This window comes from Vanacampus margaritifer, chromosome 16 (genome assembly GCF_051991255.1).
Source record: "Vanacampus margaritifer isolate UIUO_Vmar chromosome 16, RoL_Vmar_1.0, whole genome shotgun sequence".
Taxonomy (NCBI): Eukaryota; Metazoa; Chordata; class Actinopteri; order Syngnathiformes; family Syngnathidae; genus Vanacampus; species Vanacampus margaritifer.
Window position 1 is genome coordinate 3,586,989 of NC_135447.1, and position 19,981 is coordinate 3,606,969.

General features: G+C 42.0%; 1 protein-coding gene across 9 annotated transcripts in view; it reads left to right on the forward strand.

Annotated features, from left to right (window-relative positions):
• The window catches only part of rapgef6 (Rap guanine nucleotide exchange factor (GEF) 6), a 67,721-nt gene that overhangs the window by 20,742 nt on the left and 26,998 nt on the right, over positions 1-19,981 (forward strand). For 8 of the 9 annotated variants that reach the window (XM_077546213.1, XM_077546219.1, XM_077546217.1 and 5 more), the window contains 2 exons: positions 2,021-2,161; positions 2,815-2,832. In XM_077546213.1, the coding sequence (XP_077402339.1) occupies positions 2,021-2,161; positions 2,815-2,832 (159 nt within the window). Of the gene's footprint in view, positions 1-2,020; positions 2,162-2,814; positions 2,833-9,821; positions 10,408-19,981 lie in introns of those variants that run through there. The other variant, XM_077546222.1, reaches the window with a different exon arrangement.

A 19,981-nucleotide genomic window follows, 5' to 3' on the forward strand; every position in this document is an offset into this window, starting at 1 on the left:
AGCTTTCTAGTGCAACATTGCCACGTTAAATTAACGTTAAAAGCTGCACAAGTTAGCTACGTGACTGTCACATAACTTTGTAGCGCACGTTTTGTAACGTTGCCCCGTAAAGTTAACCCTTAATTATGCAAAACATGAATTCAACCATTTTCTCTCTATTCTTTGGCTAGTCAATGCGCAAGCTAGCATGTCGTACCGAAAAACTGCCAATTGGCTAATTAGCAACATGGGGAATAGTCCAGTTATAGCGGTAAAGTAGGGTGACATTCACCGGCAAGTGCCTCCGTTTGTGTGTGTGCGCGCGTGCATGTCATGCTTAGTTGTGACACGAGTTTCACACACACACACTTACACACATACACACAAATGCATTCTATGAGGCAACAGGAAGTGTGGTCACATTGCAGCCGTGCCGATGGTCACATGACGCGTCGTTCTGTCCTGGGCAGCGAGAGAGAAGGATTATTGTCCGGTCACATTTAACACAAGTGTGTGTCTTGTGTGCGAGTGTGTGTTTGTGTCGTGCGCTTTATCTACAGTGTGTCCCATGAGGCTCATTAAAGCGACACACTGGAGCCTTTTTTTTTTTTTTTTTTTTTTTGCGCATTTACTTTTATAGCCGAGCAAAGCCATTATTGCGCATATCTTTTATGGTGGATTCTTTCAGTATGTTCGCCACAAAAATCGTTGATCGTCATTCGAATAATGTGGTTGTGGATTTAAAAGCTTTGTTAATAGCCTAAATAATATTGCACAAAAAAAAATCTATAGTTCAAATTTAAAATGATAATAAAATCATTTTTGATAAAATCATGATAAATAAAATATCTAAAATAATAAATATACTATAGCAAAAGCTAATAAAATATATACAGAATATTATTATAATAACATATATAGCAATGTATAATTATGATAAAAGATTAAAAACTACAGTATAGACAATGATAATATTATTATAGTAGGATTTATAAAATAATAGTAATCATTTTGAAACGTAAAAAAAAAAAGCAATTGTATTAAATTACAATTAGCCCCTTAAGTGTCATGGGGACAAAAAAAATAAGTTTCTCATTAGGACAGAACATTTCTGATCAGAAAAAGCTTCTAGTATTTCATTTTATACCACTTGAGGGGCTCTATACTTAGCCAAATTATAATGAAAAAAAAACAACTATATAAAGAAAATAAAACAAGATGATGTAAATAATAAATATAGCAATGATACAATATTAAAAAGTAGAATACAAACAAAAATAACCATAATACAAAATAGATATATAAAAACAAATATAGAAAAAATTGCTACTACCAATTCCCAAATGATTCCCCAAAAAGCTGTCAAAACAAAATAAGCGACTTATTCCTGAAAAGGGAACAAAAACAACATTTAAGCGCCGCGTATTTGAAATTCCGCTCGCGTGGTGACACAATGACACCATTGAGTGACGCAACAGGGCAAGAAAACACATTCCTGCTGCGACAACAGCCAACACAAAAACTCTGCTGGGAAGTTTTTTCAGTATCTGCGGAATCTGCTTTTTTTTTTTTCTTCTTCTTTTTCTTCTTGTTGTTACGCCTCGTGAGAAGGACGTTTGCGTCGTTTCCTGGAGGAAGCGGCCTGGGCCTCAAGCATGTGAGCCACTCGCAGCCTCGGCAACGTGTCGAGCGGACGCAACTCGGATGTAAAGAAAGGATTTTTTTTCCTGAAAGTTTTGGATTTATTTATTTTTTACCGCCTGTGGTCCGGATGAGTGGGCTGCGCTGGAATCGGCTGTCGGCACTCTGGAAGAACTGGATCTTCAACCAGGAGCCCGCCGAAGCGCCGGGAAAGGATGAGGACCACGATGTGGATTATAAGACGGCAAAAGTCAAGTTCACCAAACAGAACTCGGATCCCTCGCCTCATAATTCGGCCACGGACATCGAGAAGTGCAAAGTTCTCCAGCGAAGCCGTTCTGAAGTGGCGCCGGATCAGTCGGTTCTGCGTTCTGAGGAGGGTGCCTGCTGTGTGTTGCAGGTGGACAACGGCGGCGAGGGCGACGACGGCTTCCTGCACCGGGACGGCGCGCAGCGACGCTCCCGCCGGCGCTTCCGCAGGATCAACCCCAAGGGCGAGCGGGAGCTGATCACGGACGGCCAAGAACCTGCCGGATACAAGGTAGGACCCAGGCTAAATGCTAATGCTAAAGGTGACAAAGCTATGATTGAGACAGCGGTAATCGATACAAATATCTACGATAGTGATTAAACAATCAAGATTTTTGTTGAGAAATATAATTCTAATTATCACGATCGACATTTTTATTTTTATACAATATTTCCATCAATCTATTTTCTATTTAACAATATTTTGCAAAGGAAGCGACAATTCATTAGACGGAAAAAATTATATTGCTTTTTTGCGTGAGGCGTGTACAAGTTTCCCTCCCACTGATAGCATCAGTGTGTCATGTCAGTTAGTGGCTCGCGTAATCGCCACCCACCACACACGCGCACGCACACACATTGCTGAGAATTACTCAGAGGTTTTTCCAAAAATGCAAAAAAAAATTCCCGCCCGTGCCACCTCGCTGTGATATCAAGGTTATAAAAATTGGCCTGGTTTGAGGTCTGTCTCTGGCAAATGAGCCCGCCCAGAATCAGACTTTTAAATCAAGAAGCGGGGCATCACGGGGTCGTAGTGTTTAGCACGTCTCTCCCACGGTTATGAGGTTCTGGGTTCGAGTCGGAACTCGGGCTCGTGTGGGTTTATAAAAATATTATGGCATCAAGTGTGGCTCTTAAAATGTGTTTCTTTTTTTCCCCCTGCAGGATTACGTCAACAACCAGGTAGGACCTTGAATTTATTCATGACATTCTTAAGTACTGTGGAACTTTTCAAGGTGAGCGCAGTGTACGTCAACATCAAATTTCCTGGGTTTCTTATTTTTTTCCCCCCCAATGGGAAATAACGAAAATAGAAGTAATCCATTACTGGGTCAAAATGTGGTCATCATGAAACGTTAATGAACTGTACAGGCGATGTTTGAAATCCTGTTTTGTGCTACTTTAGAGGTTCCACTTTTATTTGTGTGTGTGTGTGTGTGTGCGTGTACACCTGTTTGTTAGGAAAGCACTGTGTGTGGCACAGACAAGCGGGCGCTGTCGTTACAATGAACAGATGCATGCTGGAAAAAGGCTTTAAAGAGGTCCCCATTTGTGACTTTTTGGTTTTGTAGGGGGTGCTCATCGTAAAATGGTTGCCCTTTGTTTACAGTCTAATGTTGGCTGTGTACTGAATATATTTATGAATTGTACAGTACACAGATTCTGAATGTATTGTAGACGCCGCGGAGGATAAAGACACAGGATGTTGTTATTGAGACATAATAACATCAGCGATCCATTAGCTGTGCGTGCCGTCGGCCTTAATGCTTCTGCCCTGCACTCAATGGAGATGCTCAGGCCATGAATGGCAGCGGGGAATGTCACCTTTTCAATCTATGAATCGCTTTAGCCAATGTTTTGCCTTTCAGGCTTGAATTGATCTTTTCCAGGCTTGAATCTAAGAACTGGAGGCGGGAACTCTTTTCCAGTTTTTTTTTATTCTCTCTCTAAATCTGTTTACGGAATGTCGTCTCTAAAGTATATCCTTGTCGCCCCGTTATCATTTTTCATTTTCCACCATGACCGTGCTTAATGATCGATCAATATTGATCCAGAAACCAGATCTCAACCCCCCCCACTCCACCCCTACCCCACAGTAGGCAGGGAGTGCCGGTGGTCTTCCTGTTATGGTCACTAATGACTCTGTCATAACATAACATAACATAACAACACGCGCAGGGTTGTGCTTGTTTCTTGGCGTCTTATGGACACTTTAAAAAAAAAAAAATGCCACATGGCTTGATGAGTTTGATAAATCAATAAATAACCCGTCTTTGTTAAGAATTTTGGTGATGACGAGTTTGATTATGATCGCAGGGCTTTGTTGTGCTGAATATTGAATCAGCGGTTTTGACCAGTGTTCAGTTTTTTTTGTATGTCCTTTTTGTCATTTTGTAGCTGTAGCCCATCATTTTCTGGCTTTGGCCCACCATTTTCTCATTTTTGGCCCGTCGTTTCCAAAATCCGCACGCTTATCACTTCATTTCCAGCGAGTGACGACCACCCGCCTTTTCCAACTCTCGCATTAGCTTCACTCGCTTGAGTTTAACACACAGGCGCGGACTTTATTAAGGCACCGGGGACCTTACCGGGTTACGGCGTTCAATAGAGCGAGCGAGCCAAAGCCAGATGGATGAAGCCATCAGCTCGCTTGCCTGCGGGGGGGAAAAACAAGCTTGAAAGGGGGTCTTCATTCCCGGGGTCGTTAATCTGATAGGAAGTCGGGCGGGCTTTGAAACAGCCAATGCGGAATTGGATGTACTTTCTTTTTTTTTTTTTGTGGTTCGAACCATCTCTCACGGTCGCGCTTGTGCGGTTTGCTCGCTTCCTGTGTCACAAGGCAAAATGTCTGAATTTCCTCAACCCCTCAAGGGTTTTCTACATCACCAGCACCTCGACGCTAGACCAGGTTGGCAGAAGTCGAGAGAACTTTTGTCAAAAGGCGATCGGTTATTTTTCTCATTTTGGCTCGTCATCTTTTCGTTTCAGTCGTCATTTTCTCATTTGGCTTGAAAAATTGGGTCCCCAACACCCCATAACTTCAGTCGTATTCATGACCCCTAGAAATAAATAAATAATTTGCTGACACACACTGCATTTAATTTGCCCAAATGTGCTGCCTGAAAGGTAGTCAAATAAATAAATAACAAATAAAATAGGAGGCTGCTGATACTAGTCACTGATACCTAAGGCAAAAAAAAAAGTCCTCCTCATCAGTAGTTGGCGCTATACTGCGGCTGTTTGACACATCAGCCAATCATCATCTGCGTCAGAAAGAAACAATTTTTTTGGGGTCATTGTGTTGAATGAAATTTTATACTGTTTATCAGAAGTACTACAGGAATTGGTAAAAAAAAAAAAAAGTGGTTGTCTAACATTCAAACAAATGAATCTTATCAACTTCTTTGACATTTTGGAATCTTTGGTTGTCAAATCTTTTTTAAATTTTATTTTAGGACTTCTCTTCAACAATTATTTTTGTCAAGATTCGGGTTACCTAGAACTCACGCAATTATACTTGAGAATATGTTTATGATGCGTCCGTGTGACTCAACAACCTCTGCGTCATCCGCTAACCTTCAGGGTTTTAACTCATTCACTGCCATTGACGGCTATAGACGTCAAAATTTCATTTGAAATATTTAGTAGTTTCACATTTTTTATAGAAGAGTATGAAAACTTAAAACTTTTTTTTTTTACTGTACATTTAGAACAGATATCAAATTTGTCATGTGATTAATTACAATTAAAAATTTTAATCGCCTGATGCCCCTAATAAAAAAAAGAAGAAAAAATTATAAAAAATTAGGGGTGTCAGACGATTAATTTTTTTTTTATTGTAATTAATCGCATAACTTTAATAGTTAACTCACGAATGTACAAAAAAAAAAAATCTAGGTTTTCATCCTCTTGTTAACAAAAGTGTGTGTGTGGGGGGTGAAACTAATAGAAATAGTTCAAATGAATTTTTGACGTCTATAGCCGTCAATGGCAGTGAATGAGTTAAAGTCACCTGCAGGAAGGTTTACATGACGGACCCCGGTTTACCACCACATTACTGTTTTTATTACAGATGGTTGGAGGCTTATTTATAAAAAAAAAATAAAAAATAAAAAAAAAGCAATATCCTGGACCTCTCTGACTTTTTTTGAAAAGCCTTTGGGGCCAGTCCATTCCGTCGCTCATCTTTGGTTTTAGTCAGACGAGCCCCTGAAGGATCTCGGCGCAGGACCTGCGGGAGAATCGGAGAGCAGGGTAATAAGAGAGAATTGTCAAGGAAACCCCTTGCGCTAGTAATAAAAACAGGGGCGAGCGCAATTGCAAAGACAAGGAAACATTAGCTATTTTTCAATTTCAACTTTTGGCCAATCCGTTTCATTTTTTAAGTCTTCCATTTTTCTCTCTTTTTCCCGTTTTGGCTTGTTATTTTCTTATTTCATCTTTCCGACCTTTTGCCCATCAATGTTGTCCGTGTTCTGACTTCCTCCTATCATTGTCTCGTTTTGGCTCGTCTGTGTAAAGAAGCAAGGAAGCAGTAGGTCGCCTTGAAGGACAAACTGAAGGGTTTAGCGCAAACGCAGAAATGATGGAAAAGCAAAAGCAGGATAAGAAAAACGATTGAGGGTGAAAAAAAAAAAGAAAGCCTGACAGTTGAGACCAAGGTGACCGAGATGGAAAAGGGAATCCTGGCTGGCTCTGGCTCTGGATCTGGTTGAAGAATTCTAGACTCATCTTTGGGACAAAATCTATACCATGTTTCTTAACTCCAACACAAGATGACTTTTGAACATCCGACTCAATAGTTGAAGAGCACGCCGCAAAATGTTGGTTCCTCTGCTAGTCCTCCAGAGCACATTAGAAATATATGTCGTTGCATTGCTAGGCCGAGTGTCTTTCGGCTGTACAGTACGGCGGGTTGCTGCTGCTAATTTTAGGGATGACATCAGCAGCACTGAGATGACAACCTGGCTGAACTCGCGCTCCATCTTCCCTCCACCCTCCTCCTTTCTGCTCTGCTTGCTAATCCTTCAGCTTCCCGTTTTTTAAAAGGACCTCCACCTGGTTTATGGCGATCGGGAGCCAGGGATACATTTTTTTTATGTTGTTTTTGTTGCCGACTGCAGGAAGGGAAGGGCTCGCTTTAAATGGCAGGAATTCCTGCCTTGCGCTACATGACACGCTACAAACGCGCAACATCCGATGGCGTGTTTATGTGCTTTTTTTTTTCTGACGTAACAAATGCTTTTACAAAATCCCCTCCATTGCGATTTGCGGGAAAAATGAGTGACTTATTGCTGCCAATTGAATATATTTTCACTTTAAAGGCCAAAGATTCCCCCATACTGTGGCATGTCGTGCCTGTGGTTGAGACGCAGCAAGTCAAACTTAAGATGCAGACAATCTCTACTGTAACCCTTAAGAGAATAGAGTAGGACTGTGCTGTTAATCGAAATTCAATTATTTCAATTGTTACATGCCACAATTACAAAAATCAGCATAATCAGCAAAAAAAGGATTATAATACAAAATTTTAATTATGAACATATTACATTTATACATTTGCACCTTTTTTTACATTTTAAAATAACTAATTTAATAAATTTTGTTTCATCCAAAAGGAACTTGCATAATTAGTGTTTAAAATAATTTTATTTACATTTAAAAATTTCCTTGTTTTGTACCAAAAAATAAATGCTCATCATTCTAATTGTGATTTCAATTATTACCAAAAATATTTGTGATTAATATTTTTGTCATAATGGAGCAGCCCTAACAATAGAATAGAACAAGTAGAATACTTTATGGCATTTTTCTTGTTTCCACCCAGATGTTCTGTTTGCTCTGGTACGGAAGCGTGGAACTGTCAATGTGGAGTAAACATTTTGGACTGACGAGTTTGCGTTTATATCCACAAATATGTTCAAACATCCTTGCAAATATGTTTGAACGTACTTGATGGCGAAATGCTACAAACATGGCATATTTTCCCCATAATGCCACGGGGTATTACTTGCACATGCATATTTAAATACGTTCAAACGTAATTGCAAGTCCAAAAAGTTGACTCCATATTGACAGTTCCACGCCTCTGTACTCTGGGAATAATTTTTGTTTCCATCGTTTCTTCAAAAGTAACACAAAAAAGGCCTAATCGACACGGCACCGTTTTGGGCTCCAGACAACTTTTGTGAAAGCGCGTCACAAGTATTTGGTGTTGTGAACGCAAAAATAGGACAGAGGAAGAAAAGGCGACGTGTTTTGTGGGCGCCGACTGCACCTCGCAACCGGATGCGCGTCGCACAGGAAACATTTCCTGTAACTCTCTGTGTGTGTTTGTGCGCGTGTCGCATGAGGCGACGAGTGCATCACAAAAGGATAAAAAGATGTTCATCATGGCAATGAAATCGATCATCGGCAGAACCGCGACGTGCCCTTTCCAAGTTTGTGCATCCAATCCAGATATGAGCACACAGCGCTAGCTAATTTAGCGTAGTTCAAATTATTATTTTCAAGAAAGTAAGCCTAGACTGAAGATGGGTCCAAATTCGACACGTTTCTTGTCATCGTCTCAAAATGGCCTCAATTGTCAACCTTCTGCAAACTCTCACGGCTTATTGAACGTTATTTATTTGGTTAAAACATTGCGGCCCCTGGCTTCCTTTAATCCAGTCCATGCATTATAATCGGATTAGCTAATGTAAATGTTTGCCTTTTTTGAGTGGCACATTAGGATCATAATTCCTCCTCTCCCCTCCTTTTTTTTTTTTAAAGTCTGATCTATTTTTTACCCCCCATCGCCCCCACCACACACACACACACGCATCTCTGTCTCTTCATCTTTTTTCCCTCCTCCATCTATTTCCATCCTCCGTCTGCTCTGCCTCTCTTGTGTACACTGGCTCCTCCGAAGGCAGGCCTCCATGTGCTCGCCTCCCATTGGCCACCCGCTAAAAAAGATGATGTCATACCCTGGCGCTGGGGAGGGGCGGAGGGAGTGCAAATTGAGATGCGCAGATGCTGGAGTAAGAATGAGTTGTGTGCAAACGGTATCTTTGTAGGATATTCCGGACTTTTTTTTTTGCATCTTCCACACAGCTCATTTTTTCTTGTCCAAAAACGGGATGCATTCCGTGTTCAACACCCCCCCAAGAAAAGCACAGAATGAACGAAAAATGAAAATGTTTAAATATTTAAACCTAGAGTTTCTCAATTCAATGAGGTTTTTAATGATATTCATGACTAGTTTCAGCCAAAATGTCTTCTCCAACCAAACGAGAACGCTTGACACTTTGTGTTAACTGCTGGCACTCCATGCATAATTTTCGCTAATGCTAAAAACATGGCTAACAACATACTGGCATGCTTGTATTACTAATGAGCGCATTTCTTCTCACGTTTGGACTTATGCCAATGCTAAAATTTGTTACTGAATAGTTGAAGCTAATGTTAGCCTGACGACCTTCCCTGCTACATGTCTGAACTAATGTTAATGCTGCAAAAATAAGGCTAACAACATAGTGATGTGACGTGACTCGCTTCATTGTGCGTGCGCGACTATTTCTCACAAACTTAGCTTTTAGCTTCATGCTAAGGTTAGCCAATGGCGCTTACCACACGTTTGGACTAATGCTAAAAAATAATGTTAACTCATTTTGTCGTCACGGTGCGTGTTGTGACCGAGCACATTTCTTCTCATAAAATGGCCTCACTCGTTGACGCTAACATTAGCCGTTTGCTGCAAAATGCCTGAGCTAATGCTAAAAGCAAGACCAACATGTTTTGCAAGAAGTGTTTATATAAGGGGTAGCCCATTTCATCATCATCCCATTTTTTTGTGCCAGCATGTGTGCAAGCAAAAAGGCAGGAAAGGGGGCTGTTGGTGGGTGGGATAACCACCCCCTCCCTTCTTTTCTTCTTTGTAATTTATGCACAAAAGGAGGAGTGGCTTTTTTTGTTTGTTGCCCCAGTACACTCGATAGCTTTATGTTTCCGATCAATAAAGATGCTCCCTTTTCTTTTCCTGGCCAGCCAATCCATCTAATGCAGTTCCCCCCTCCCTCCCTACCTATCTCTCTCCCGCTCTCTCTCTCTCTCCATCCCTCGCTCGCTCGCTATACAGGTGATGTCATTCTTTTTCAGCTGGATTCCCTCTCCTCCCTCCACCGCTAGCTCATTAGCGACCCCGGCACACGGCAGCACAGCATCCTAACCCTCGGCTCGGCTTGCGTCTCAAAGACCCCCCGCCACCCCCCCAAAAAGCGTCGGAATGCCGGCATGAAAGGGGCTGGGGACTTGGCGTAGCCCCGCGTTGCAGGGGGGGGTACCTTAAGTTGGGGGATCGGCAGCCGGCCATGGAGACTTGCCGGCAGGCTGGCAGAGTTGCGGCGCGAGTTTGACGGCGAGGAAGGGACACTCTGATCCAATTGACTTGACCGTGGGGGGTTTCTCCTGGGAAAATTCCAAAAGGAAAACCGGCAACTCCACTTGGACATCACATTGGAGAAAAACTCTCTTCTAAACTAGGATTACTTGTCCTTAATTTCCAGTTGAAATCATCTTGGGAGGATTTCTGTGGGCGTACCATCCCATCTGGAGTTTTTTTTTTTTTTTTGAGGGGTTTTTCTTCGTCCCTGCTTTTTTTTTTTTTCACCATCTTTGGTCGAACGAGGGGGAACTTCCCTCCTCCTCCCCTGAGTTGGAGAGATGGCTTTCCTGGTCCGTTGCTATGCCAACTGCTTGCAGCCGTGGTCCTCTAAAGTAAGCCATGTCGTAATGCCCATTCACTCTGACCGTGTGTATGTGTGTGTGTGTGAGACATTGAAATACAGTGAACCCCGCATTTTCGCGATTCTGCATTTGCAAAATAACCTATTCTATTTTTAAACCTGCCCTCCCTTATTTGACCTATTTGCTCTTTTTATGCTCATGGCAAAAGCAGTAATCTTTTCTTCTTTTTTTTTACTTTGACATATTCTTGTGATGACATCATGATGTGAAGGAGCTTTGCTGAAGTGAGTTGAGGAGTTTCATTTCGACAAAAGTAGTTATTTTCCGCTATCTTGTGGCATCTCGGTGCTAAGTAGCTATGTTGAAGTGTGTTATGGAGTTTTATTTAGACACTTGTAATGCTTTGCCACCATTTTGTGGCATCTATAGGCTATTATAAACATTTTTGAAGGATCAGTTTTTCAGGAAATTTCGCTTTTCACAGAAGGTCTCAGTTGCTAACTGCCGCAAATAAAATATTCTAGATTTTTCGACTTTTAAATCTGTTCAATATCAGTTCCAAATTTATCCTGTCACCTTAATGCAGGGGTGTCAAACTCATATTAGCTGAGGGGCCACCTGGAGGAAAATATATTACCAAGTGGGCTGGACCGGTAAAATCATGATATACCACTTAAAAATAATTGGCAGTTATACACAGATGTGCAGGCCAGCCCTTAATAGGGGGCTCAATTATAAATATATTGTTACAAAAAATAAGGGTTAGGGTTGGCCCATATGAGTTCCGGCCGGGCGTGTTATATCTACCTGTTTTGCATACATATTGTTCCCAGAATGCATTGTGTGGCACAGTTAATGAAGTTATAGGACGTTAATCCATGTTATATGTGTTTTTGTTACCAGTATCCAAATGTATGTCGCATTCAGCACGTTTGATTTATGTTGGTCTATGTTTTTATTTTTTCAACAAACCGTAACTTAAGGTTGTGTGTAAAATAAGGACATCCAGGTCAATTCTGTGTACAAGTTGCATTGTTCATCTGAGGATTGCGTGTGAAATTGCAAATTTATGTTTTGATGTTAGCCGTCAGATTAATTGGTCCGACTTTTTTTTTTACCCTACAAGATCATCTCGCGGGCCGGATTAAACCCCTCGGCGGGCCTGATCCGGCCCGCGGACCGTATGCTTGACCCCCCTGCCTTAATGTAAACATGTTGCAGCGGGCACGGACACCAGCGCTAATATTAGCAATCGGGTCTTTTGCCACACGCAAGGCTAGTTTGTCCCGGTAAGTCGCTGCAAAAGAAGAAAAATATCAAATTCTACTTTTTTTTTTTTTTTGGAGTTTTAAATCACTTCACTTCAAAGCCTACCCCAGAGTTGTAGAATGCCAAACTAAACTGGACGAAGAGCTACGCTGTCATCAACTATACTGTAGATTTCCGCCAGCTCGCCCTGTTTGAAGTCAGTATTTAATTGGTCTGTGCCACCGTCGCAAAAGGTTAATTAAGATTTCCTGACATAAGTCGACCTACAAAAACATCACAAGAACTCTCCTGAAAACTTACAAGAAGTTTACCATTGTGCTTTAAAGCGACATAATTCAAAATTTTTTTTTTTGCATGTTAGCAAAGTTTGGTTATTCACCAAAAACCATGAAACTCAAGTCCACTCCACGATGGAGTCAGGCCCTGTCAGCCATTTTTTGAATAACCTCCCCACATGGACAAGTGCAGCGATGCCTTCAGACTCATATCCTCCATCAAATGTTTAATGGCTGGGTTTGCCATTTAGCTGCTTGGAGTGGAACTCCTACCACTCTGCTTCTTAAGGTCAGATGAAATAATGCGTTGTGAAATATTGGCTGCAACCACAGTATCAGATGACGGGCGCAAAGACAAACATTGCAAGCCAGCCCAGACGTAAACAGGATGTACACTCTGGGAATGCTCCATTAGTTCACCTCCATAAACAATTGTTTCACCTCTTCGGGTGTTACCGTCACTTCTCAGGTGCTTCGTGTCTTACCGAGCATCTTCACACGAGCTATCTTTCGACTGCACCAACTATCAGCTATTTTCCAACACTTTGTATCTCACATGTACAGGGATGTGATTTTTCCGCTAATTCGCGGAATTCCGCTTTTTTTATCTCCCCCCCAAAAAAAAAAAAAATTATTATTATTTTTTTTTTTTTTAGTAGTTCATTGTTTATGCACATGACTCCGACAGATAACATCTTCTGCTATAACAAAGACATTTGTGGTATGCTCTAATATGAGTTACTTTTCATTTGGTCATGATACAATTATTTGTTCTTGAAATTTGAACTCTTCAACATTATTTATGTGTTAACTTAGTAATCACATTAGTTAGATATGATGATATTCTCAGTGATAGTTTTTAAAAGCAAAGGCAGTCCAATGTTTTTGAATGTGACTGATTTTGAGTTGACTAAAACTGCCATTTTATATGGGATAGTTCAATATACATTGAAAATTTATGCTGTTGTTTTGTCTATTTCTTTGTCATGTGAGTGCATTGAAAGTACTTAAAAACACGGAAAACCCCGTGTCCCCCCACCAGGGCACTGCCCTGGACCTAGCTGGGTGGCCCCCAGTGGCCCCCAGACCCCGGCTAAATTTTCAGATAATTTCACTTTGGTCAAATCACATCCCTGCATGTACTGCATAGGATTAAAGTTGATAATAAATCCTTGGAACCAAGTCACAGTACTTTGAATCTTTCATGGTGACGTTTGGTCATACTCCGAAATGGTGTACTTCTTTTCAAGCATGGCATTTTGACACCTTTTTTTGGGTATACCAAATTTCCTGTCGTAAAAGTAAACTAGCTTTGGGGGGGGGGGGGGGGGGTGCTGCTCGACAATCAGCGTTGGATGGTTGTTGTGTCGGAGCCGCAATGAATAGCGAAGAGGCTTCGCTGGCTGCTAATGAGCCAGACTTGGACAGGTTGATGGATTCGGTGCCGTGGCAGGCGCGCGTGGGTGTGATGGACGGACTGCCACATGGGGGCGTAGTGGCTGGAATCTCAAAGTAGGAATACAGGGAAATATAATTAAACAGAGCAGACTGAAAATTGCATCATATTTTTTTTTAGGGGGGGGAGGGGATGCCACAAGAGGGCGATCTTTGCCAGATGATGTCATGGCCTCGAGTCGGCCTCGTGCAGGCCGGCATCCTGATTGATAGACTGACGTGACGCCAGCTAATGTGGCCTTTGAGACATGAAATATAAGCTTGAGAGGGGGGTCAGCGGCAGGGCTTGGGGGTGTCAGTTAAGACCATTATTAGAGGGGTGCCCCCCCCCCCCCCCTCGCCAACGCTGCCCCATACCCCGCCCCAAGTGAGGGGGCGTTTGTGGGCTTTTAAGGCCTGCCGCGGGGACGTCTGCAAGCTCAAATGCGCAGGAAGTCGCGGCAAAGACGATCAATACGGGTCACGTTACACCAGGCAGTGTCCAGATCGCCTTCTACAAGTCATCAATTACGACTGTAAAGCTTAACAGAACTGATTAAGCTTGCATTCTATTCTTTTACACCACAAACAGACCTCCGCCAAGGCCAAAAACAAACCAAAAAGACATCCGTCTTGTCCTGGGTCATAGTGTTGCACTGAACTTCGGTAGATTACGTTGGTGCCTTGCACAGGTACACGGTTTCAGTGCACCCTTAAAAAACTCCATAGTGAGCCCTAATTAGCCTCTAAAATGACACACATTCAATCCACATTTAACTCTTTGACTGCCAGACGTTTTCAGAAACGGGATGTCGCCAGTGCCAGCCGATTTAAGCATTTTGACTGTATCTTTCAAGGTCCACAGAAAATGTTGTGTTTGGACTATGGAAACACACATACTACCAAATGAAAGATTGAACTCTCATCTTTCATCAGAAAAATAAAGTTTGTTTGTACCCTATTCCGTTCTTCAGTAATCAACAATAGAAAATGGTTAGTTTCACCGAAATGCTCTGTTTCACGTTCGTTTCACAAAAAGAGCTTTTTGTGAAACGATGTTATTTCATGCACTCTAGTGAATTCTACACTTCTTTTTGTCCATGAATGATGCCACAAACTCCTAAATAGTGCTTTACTTCTGTAATACACCACCACCAACAATGAAAAAGTGTTTTTAGATTGCAAAATACGTTTATTTCCATTCAAACGCTCTTTAGCGTTGGTCGATGCTTTTCGTCTTTGAAAAAAACTGCTCGAGCGTGAGCTGCTTGCAACCGGTCGCCATGTTCTCTTCCCTTCCAGCCATTGTCCCCTCTAGCTCCGCCTCACGTCTTCTACTGACGCCTACCCAATCTTGTCAAAAGAGAGTCATTCCTGCCATCTAGGGGCCAAAAATAGTCATTAGGCTAACTAGATCTGCTTGAAACGTTCACCACAGCTGGCCAAGGCTTTCCTCAACCCGTTTCAAAAAAAATAAAAATAAAAATTGGATGACGTCTTTTAACGTCATTGGCGGCCCGCCGTAGGTTTTTACTTGACGTCTTTTAACGTCCATGGCAGTGAAAGAGTTAAAAAGGCCTTTTTAGGCCTTATATTTGAGCAGAAAAAAAGTCATTTTTGATTCCCTGAACAAGCTTTTTTTGTCCACCTGATGACTCCCCATTTGGCCCTGATGCAAGAAAACTATAAAAGGTCCTCGATGGCCACTAAAATCAAAACGGCGTGGCGATAATGGAAGCAGACTTGCAGTACATGCACTCATAAATCATGCCCTCCTATGACTTCAGTAGACATGACCTTAACCCACTCAAAACTGTCCCCGCTGACCTTGACACTTGATGATGACACCCACCGGCCCCGCGGCCCACCCCCACCACCTCAATTTCACATGGTCCCATTATCTCTTTGCTATTGATTCCACACTGCTGCGCTGCGCAACCAGAAAGCAAGAGAGGGCCTTGAGTGGATCGTTTTCAAGGCCGTTAATGAATATGAGATGGGACAGGTCGATTATGTTTGGATGGATCAATCATAGGTTGAACTAGAAGCCTTACCTCCCCCCTTAATTTGTCTGTTTATCAAGACATTGTGGACAAACTTGTGATGCACTTCTGGGATGACAATACCTCTTTTAATCAATACATTGATCAATCTCGTTTGGACTAGAACCCATAGCTGCTCCAAAATTTGAATTCTTGCTTTTATCGCGATTTTACGGGCAAATTTTAGTTTTCCTTTGAACGTGACTAAGGTCAAAGGACACATCTCTTCATAAATGTATAGATCAGTCTAGGTTGGACTAGAACCCCCCCCCCCCCTGTTCCTCCTAAATCTTGATTTGTCCTCCCTCTTATCTAGACATTGTGAAAAATGTGCGTATGCCCGAATTACTTTGAGCCTGGCCATGCACTTGTTGACAAAGATCGATTCAATTAATGAGTCAATCTAGGTTAGACTAGAGCTCTCTGTTACCCTGGATCGCAATTTCTCCTCCTAAGACTTTGTAGGCAAAAACTTGTCCAAGTGACTTCGAACTTTTTTTTTTTTTTTTTTTCTTTCTTCAGGAGAGCTCAGTATTGTTCATTCGATTTGACATCATCATTGCTCTCCTTTTTTTAAAAAAACAAATAAATTTAAAAAAAATTAATAAATGTTTTTTTTTTTAATATATATATATATATATATATATATATATATATATATATATATATATATATATATATATATATATATATATATTTTTTTTTTTGTATGTGCGTGCGTACGTGCGAGCGTGTGTGTATTCATCAGTTCACCTAAAGCCCATTAAAAAAAATCCCATACTAATAATATAATATAATAATAAATTGCCAAATGCAGAAACATCAATGTAAGTTATCACGTCAGTGACTTCGAACCTGACAACGCACTTGTGGTCTCAGGACACACCTGTTAATCAATGAATGGGTCAAGCTAGGTTGGCATAGAACCCTCAACATTTGCATCCAAAAAAGTTCAATAATACCAACATAGCACTTTCTTCTGGGAGCATTTTCGATAACACGTGGTCTTATCAGCTCGTTAATTTGACTTCCCTTTGCCTTGTCAAAAAAAAAAAACGTACGATCAACACCAAAATTTGCTCCATCCACAAAAGTCAATTTCCTGTTCTGCCGAGGCATGCTAGTGATTTATTGTCTGCGCAGACGGGGCGGAGTTTTGGTAGCCATTTTGAACAAAAAAACAGCCCCTCGACTGGCCCCTGGGCCCTTTGCGGTATCGATGCCAGCCTCTCTGCATGGAGCAGGAAGCATCTGTTCATAGCGGGTTCGGCATCAGGCCCACCTCCCTTAGGGGCCCAAAAAGGCGTACCCCCCCCCCCCCCCCAAAAAAAAAAGCCCCCAAAACATTCTGTGCCAGCTGACAGTGACTTTGGTGTCCCACCCTTTCCACAGGTATTTATTGTGATATGATCCATGGCTCCTCCGGGGATTTACCCGCCCATTTGCAATTTGTATTTATCCGCATGCTGGCTTCCTTTTAATGCGGTCCGTTTAGCATGAAACAAAGTATCATCTTTATAAGCCACAGCATTCTCATGATAAATTCAAGCCTGATTCCCGTTCAGCTTGTCGCCACATTCCGTACTCATGAGAAAAAAGGTGGTGAATTTTGTAAAGGCAAAAAAAGACACACCAAAAAAAAAAATATTTTTTTTTAAACATAAACCACACAAGCCCGACTGAGTGTTTTAAAATTGCTTGTTCTGCAGTGCTTTGCCACTCCTGACACATCACATCTAAAAATGCTTTTGTGCTCTGAGCAGGCTTTTTTTTTTTTTTTTTTTTCCTCGCTGTTTGTAGCTCCTCACCACCAAGCGGGAATATAGGCTGCGACTATTCCCGTCAGAAGAGACATTTTGGGGAGGGCGTACTGGTAACCGCTGCCATCTGCTGCCACACACAAAACAGTCGGTTGGGATTGCCAAATGGAAGGAATTCCCTCGTTTCGTCTGACAAAGAGCGGCACTCGACTCCCCGAGGTCTCGCTGAGCCGTGATTATTACCTCCTTCGCCAGGCATGCCGGACCGACACATGTAAATTAAAGCAGCGAGAAAAGGGCCCTTTTTTCCCCTGATCCCTCCTTTTAAATGAAATCAGCCAACCTTGATGCCATGCCCCGCCCGCCAAATATGGCAATGGCAAAAAGAAGAGCAAATTAGTGTGTCCCATTTGTCTGTCTTGATACCTCCGTTCGATAAGGGATCCATTGGGGAATGGAATTCTCCCCATAATGGCTGCTTCAAACCAAAATGGCTGACTTCCTTTTAAACTTCAGACATGGGCCCTTGAGATTTGTGTTCCTGCTATGAACGACCGCTTCGCCCAATTCTGTTTTCGTAGCAACATGAAATTTGGTAGGCGTGTCTTATCATGAGTAGACCCACAAAAAAATGTTTTGAGAAGCCATGCCGGAAAAGACACAGGAAGTCTGCCGTATTGGTTGAAAGGCTCCCATTTTGGGAACATTTTGGCAATTTCCGGGGTCCTTTTGTCGCATTCAACCAAACTTGAACCAGGTGCATACTTGCCAATTTGCCGACGCCAAATCTTGAGTTTTCCACCGGCAAAAGTTGGACAGCATTCAACTAATCACTTTTGAGAAGTGTGCCTTTCAGAAGCTTTAATATTGCCTTTGGTTGCTTTCCAAGATATTTCTGAGCGTGTATTGTTCAAATAATTGAGTGGTCGGTTGAGTGGTCGAGGACGATTCCCCGTGATTTAAAGAATCACGGTAAGTCTGTCATTATGGTTTGAGGCGGCCATTTCTGGGTCTTTTTTTTTTTTTTTCTATTTTCAGGGGTCCTTCAAAAACAAACTTGGTCTTCAGATTTTGGCCCATTCCTGAGATGGACGACACTAAATTGCAGACATTTGTGTGTAGCACCAGTGAAGTTTGACGACTGGCCGTAAAACATGAAACTCTAATAACGTATGCGTGGGCTGCCGGTTCATATGCTTTTTAATATCGTCTTTGGTGGCTTGCCAAGATAAATTTGATCTCAGCATTGCTAAAAGAATTGAGCGGCTGTGAAATACTCCCGTGTAATAATAATCCCGAACACAGTTCGATCTGATACTGAAGATTTTCCAGCTGATAAAAATAAATAAATAATAATAAAAATAATAAAAGATTTTCCAGCTGGATCCAGCCCGGTTAATGCCTCATAATATGGATCATACAAAAAAACAAAAACAAATTGAAGCCATCCAGTAGTGGCTCACAGCAGTCCAACTGATACTTTTGCATACATTTATGTTTACAAGTTCACCTCCTTTGCTACCTTTTAATGACTTCTCTATTTCACACAATCACACAGAGATATACGATTTGGGTCTGGACTGCGGTCGGAAATTGGATTCTTTGGGATGTTTTTATCTTCATTTGTCGCGGCTCGTCGTCAATCCACTTCCTCTTTTTGCGGATTGCTATGTGCCGTACCGTTCCCGCCCATGCCTCATCCCCACACTGAACATCATCAAGCCTCGGACGCATGTGCTCGGACGCCCTTTGCCGTCTTTCTCTACTCTTGCGGCGCACGCTCCCCGCCGGCTTTGATGCAAAATTGCACGTCGGTGGCGGCAGCAGTAGACTTCATCCATAATTCAAGTTCTTTGGGGGGGGGGGGGGGGGGGAGGAATGAAAATGCCAGGAAGGGGAGGGAAGACTGGTTGAAAGAAAGCTGGCGAGGAAGTCAAATGACTGACCGCCGGAGACAGACGAGGCGGCGAAGCGTTGCGAGGGTGGAGAAATTGTCAAGTTGACGCAATTTTGATTCAAGATGGGGGTTTGCTTTGAGTGTTTGCAGAGCCGTGGGGTTTCATGCCTAAACGCCGGAGTCCATTCATTTCAGACTGTTTAATGATGTTGGTTGGCTGTGTGCTGACACCTACGGGCCAAGTGTGGTCATGGCAGGTGGCCAGCCACTGACCCGGCCGTCTGTCACCATGTGCCTGTATTGACTCAGCTGTGTTGGCACCTAATGCTGGAACACTTGGGAATACTAAAACCTGTAACAAATCCCTTAAACTGCTTACAACTCTTGACTGAATGAAACGCTAACGTGAGAGTGAATGAAGACTTTGGGGTGAAACTAGAATACTCGATGGAAGGAGCTGTAACAAATCCCTTAAACCTCTTACGTACTTGACCGAATCAAACGCTAACATCAGGAGATGTTATAATATTTGTAATCTATTACATGCAAATGTAACCCTCCCAGGTTAGCTTAGTGCTAACTAATATTGTAGCTAGCTGGTACAACAGAGCACGGATGGATTTAAAACTTTACCAAAAGCAAAAAAAATCCTGTGTTCGGTGAGGGATGTCAAAATAGGTGTGTTAATTTTGGGTTAATTTAAAGCTCCTTTAACGCCACCATTTTTTTTTTATCGCGCGATTAATGACCGCCTTTTACTTGAAAAGCCTGTACTGGAGGAATTCCAGTCGCAACGCAGCAGACACGTCCACGTCAAAATTTAGCAGTAATAAATTTAATAATAATGCATATTTTTTTGGAAACTGGGGTCAAGTTGTATTTTACCATTTTAAAAATGTTACGTTAAAGATTATATAGCTCTTAATA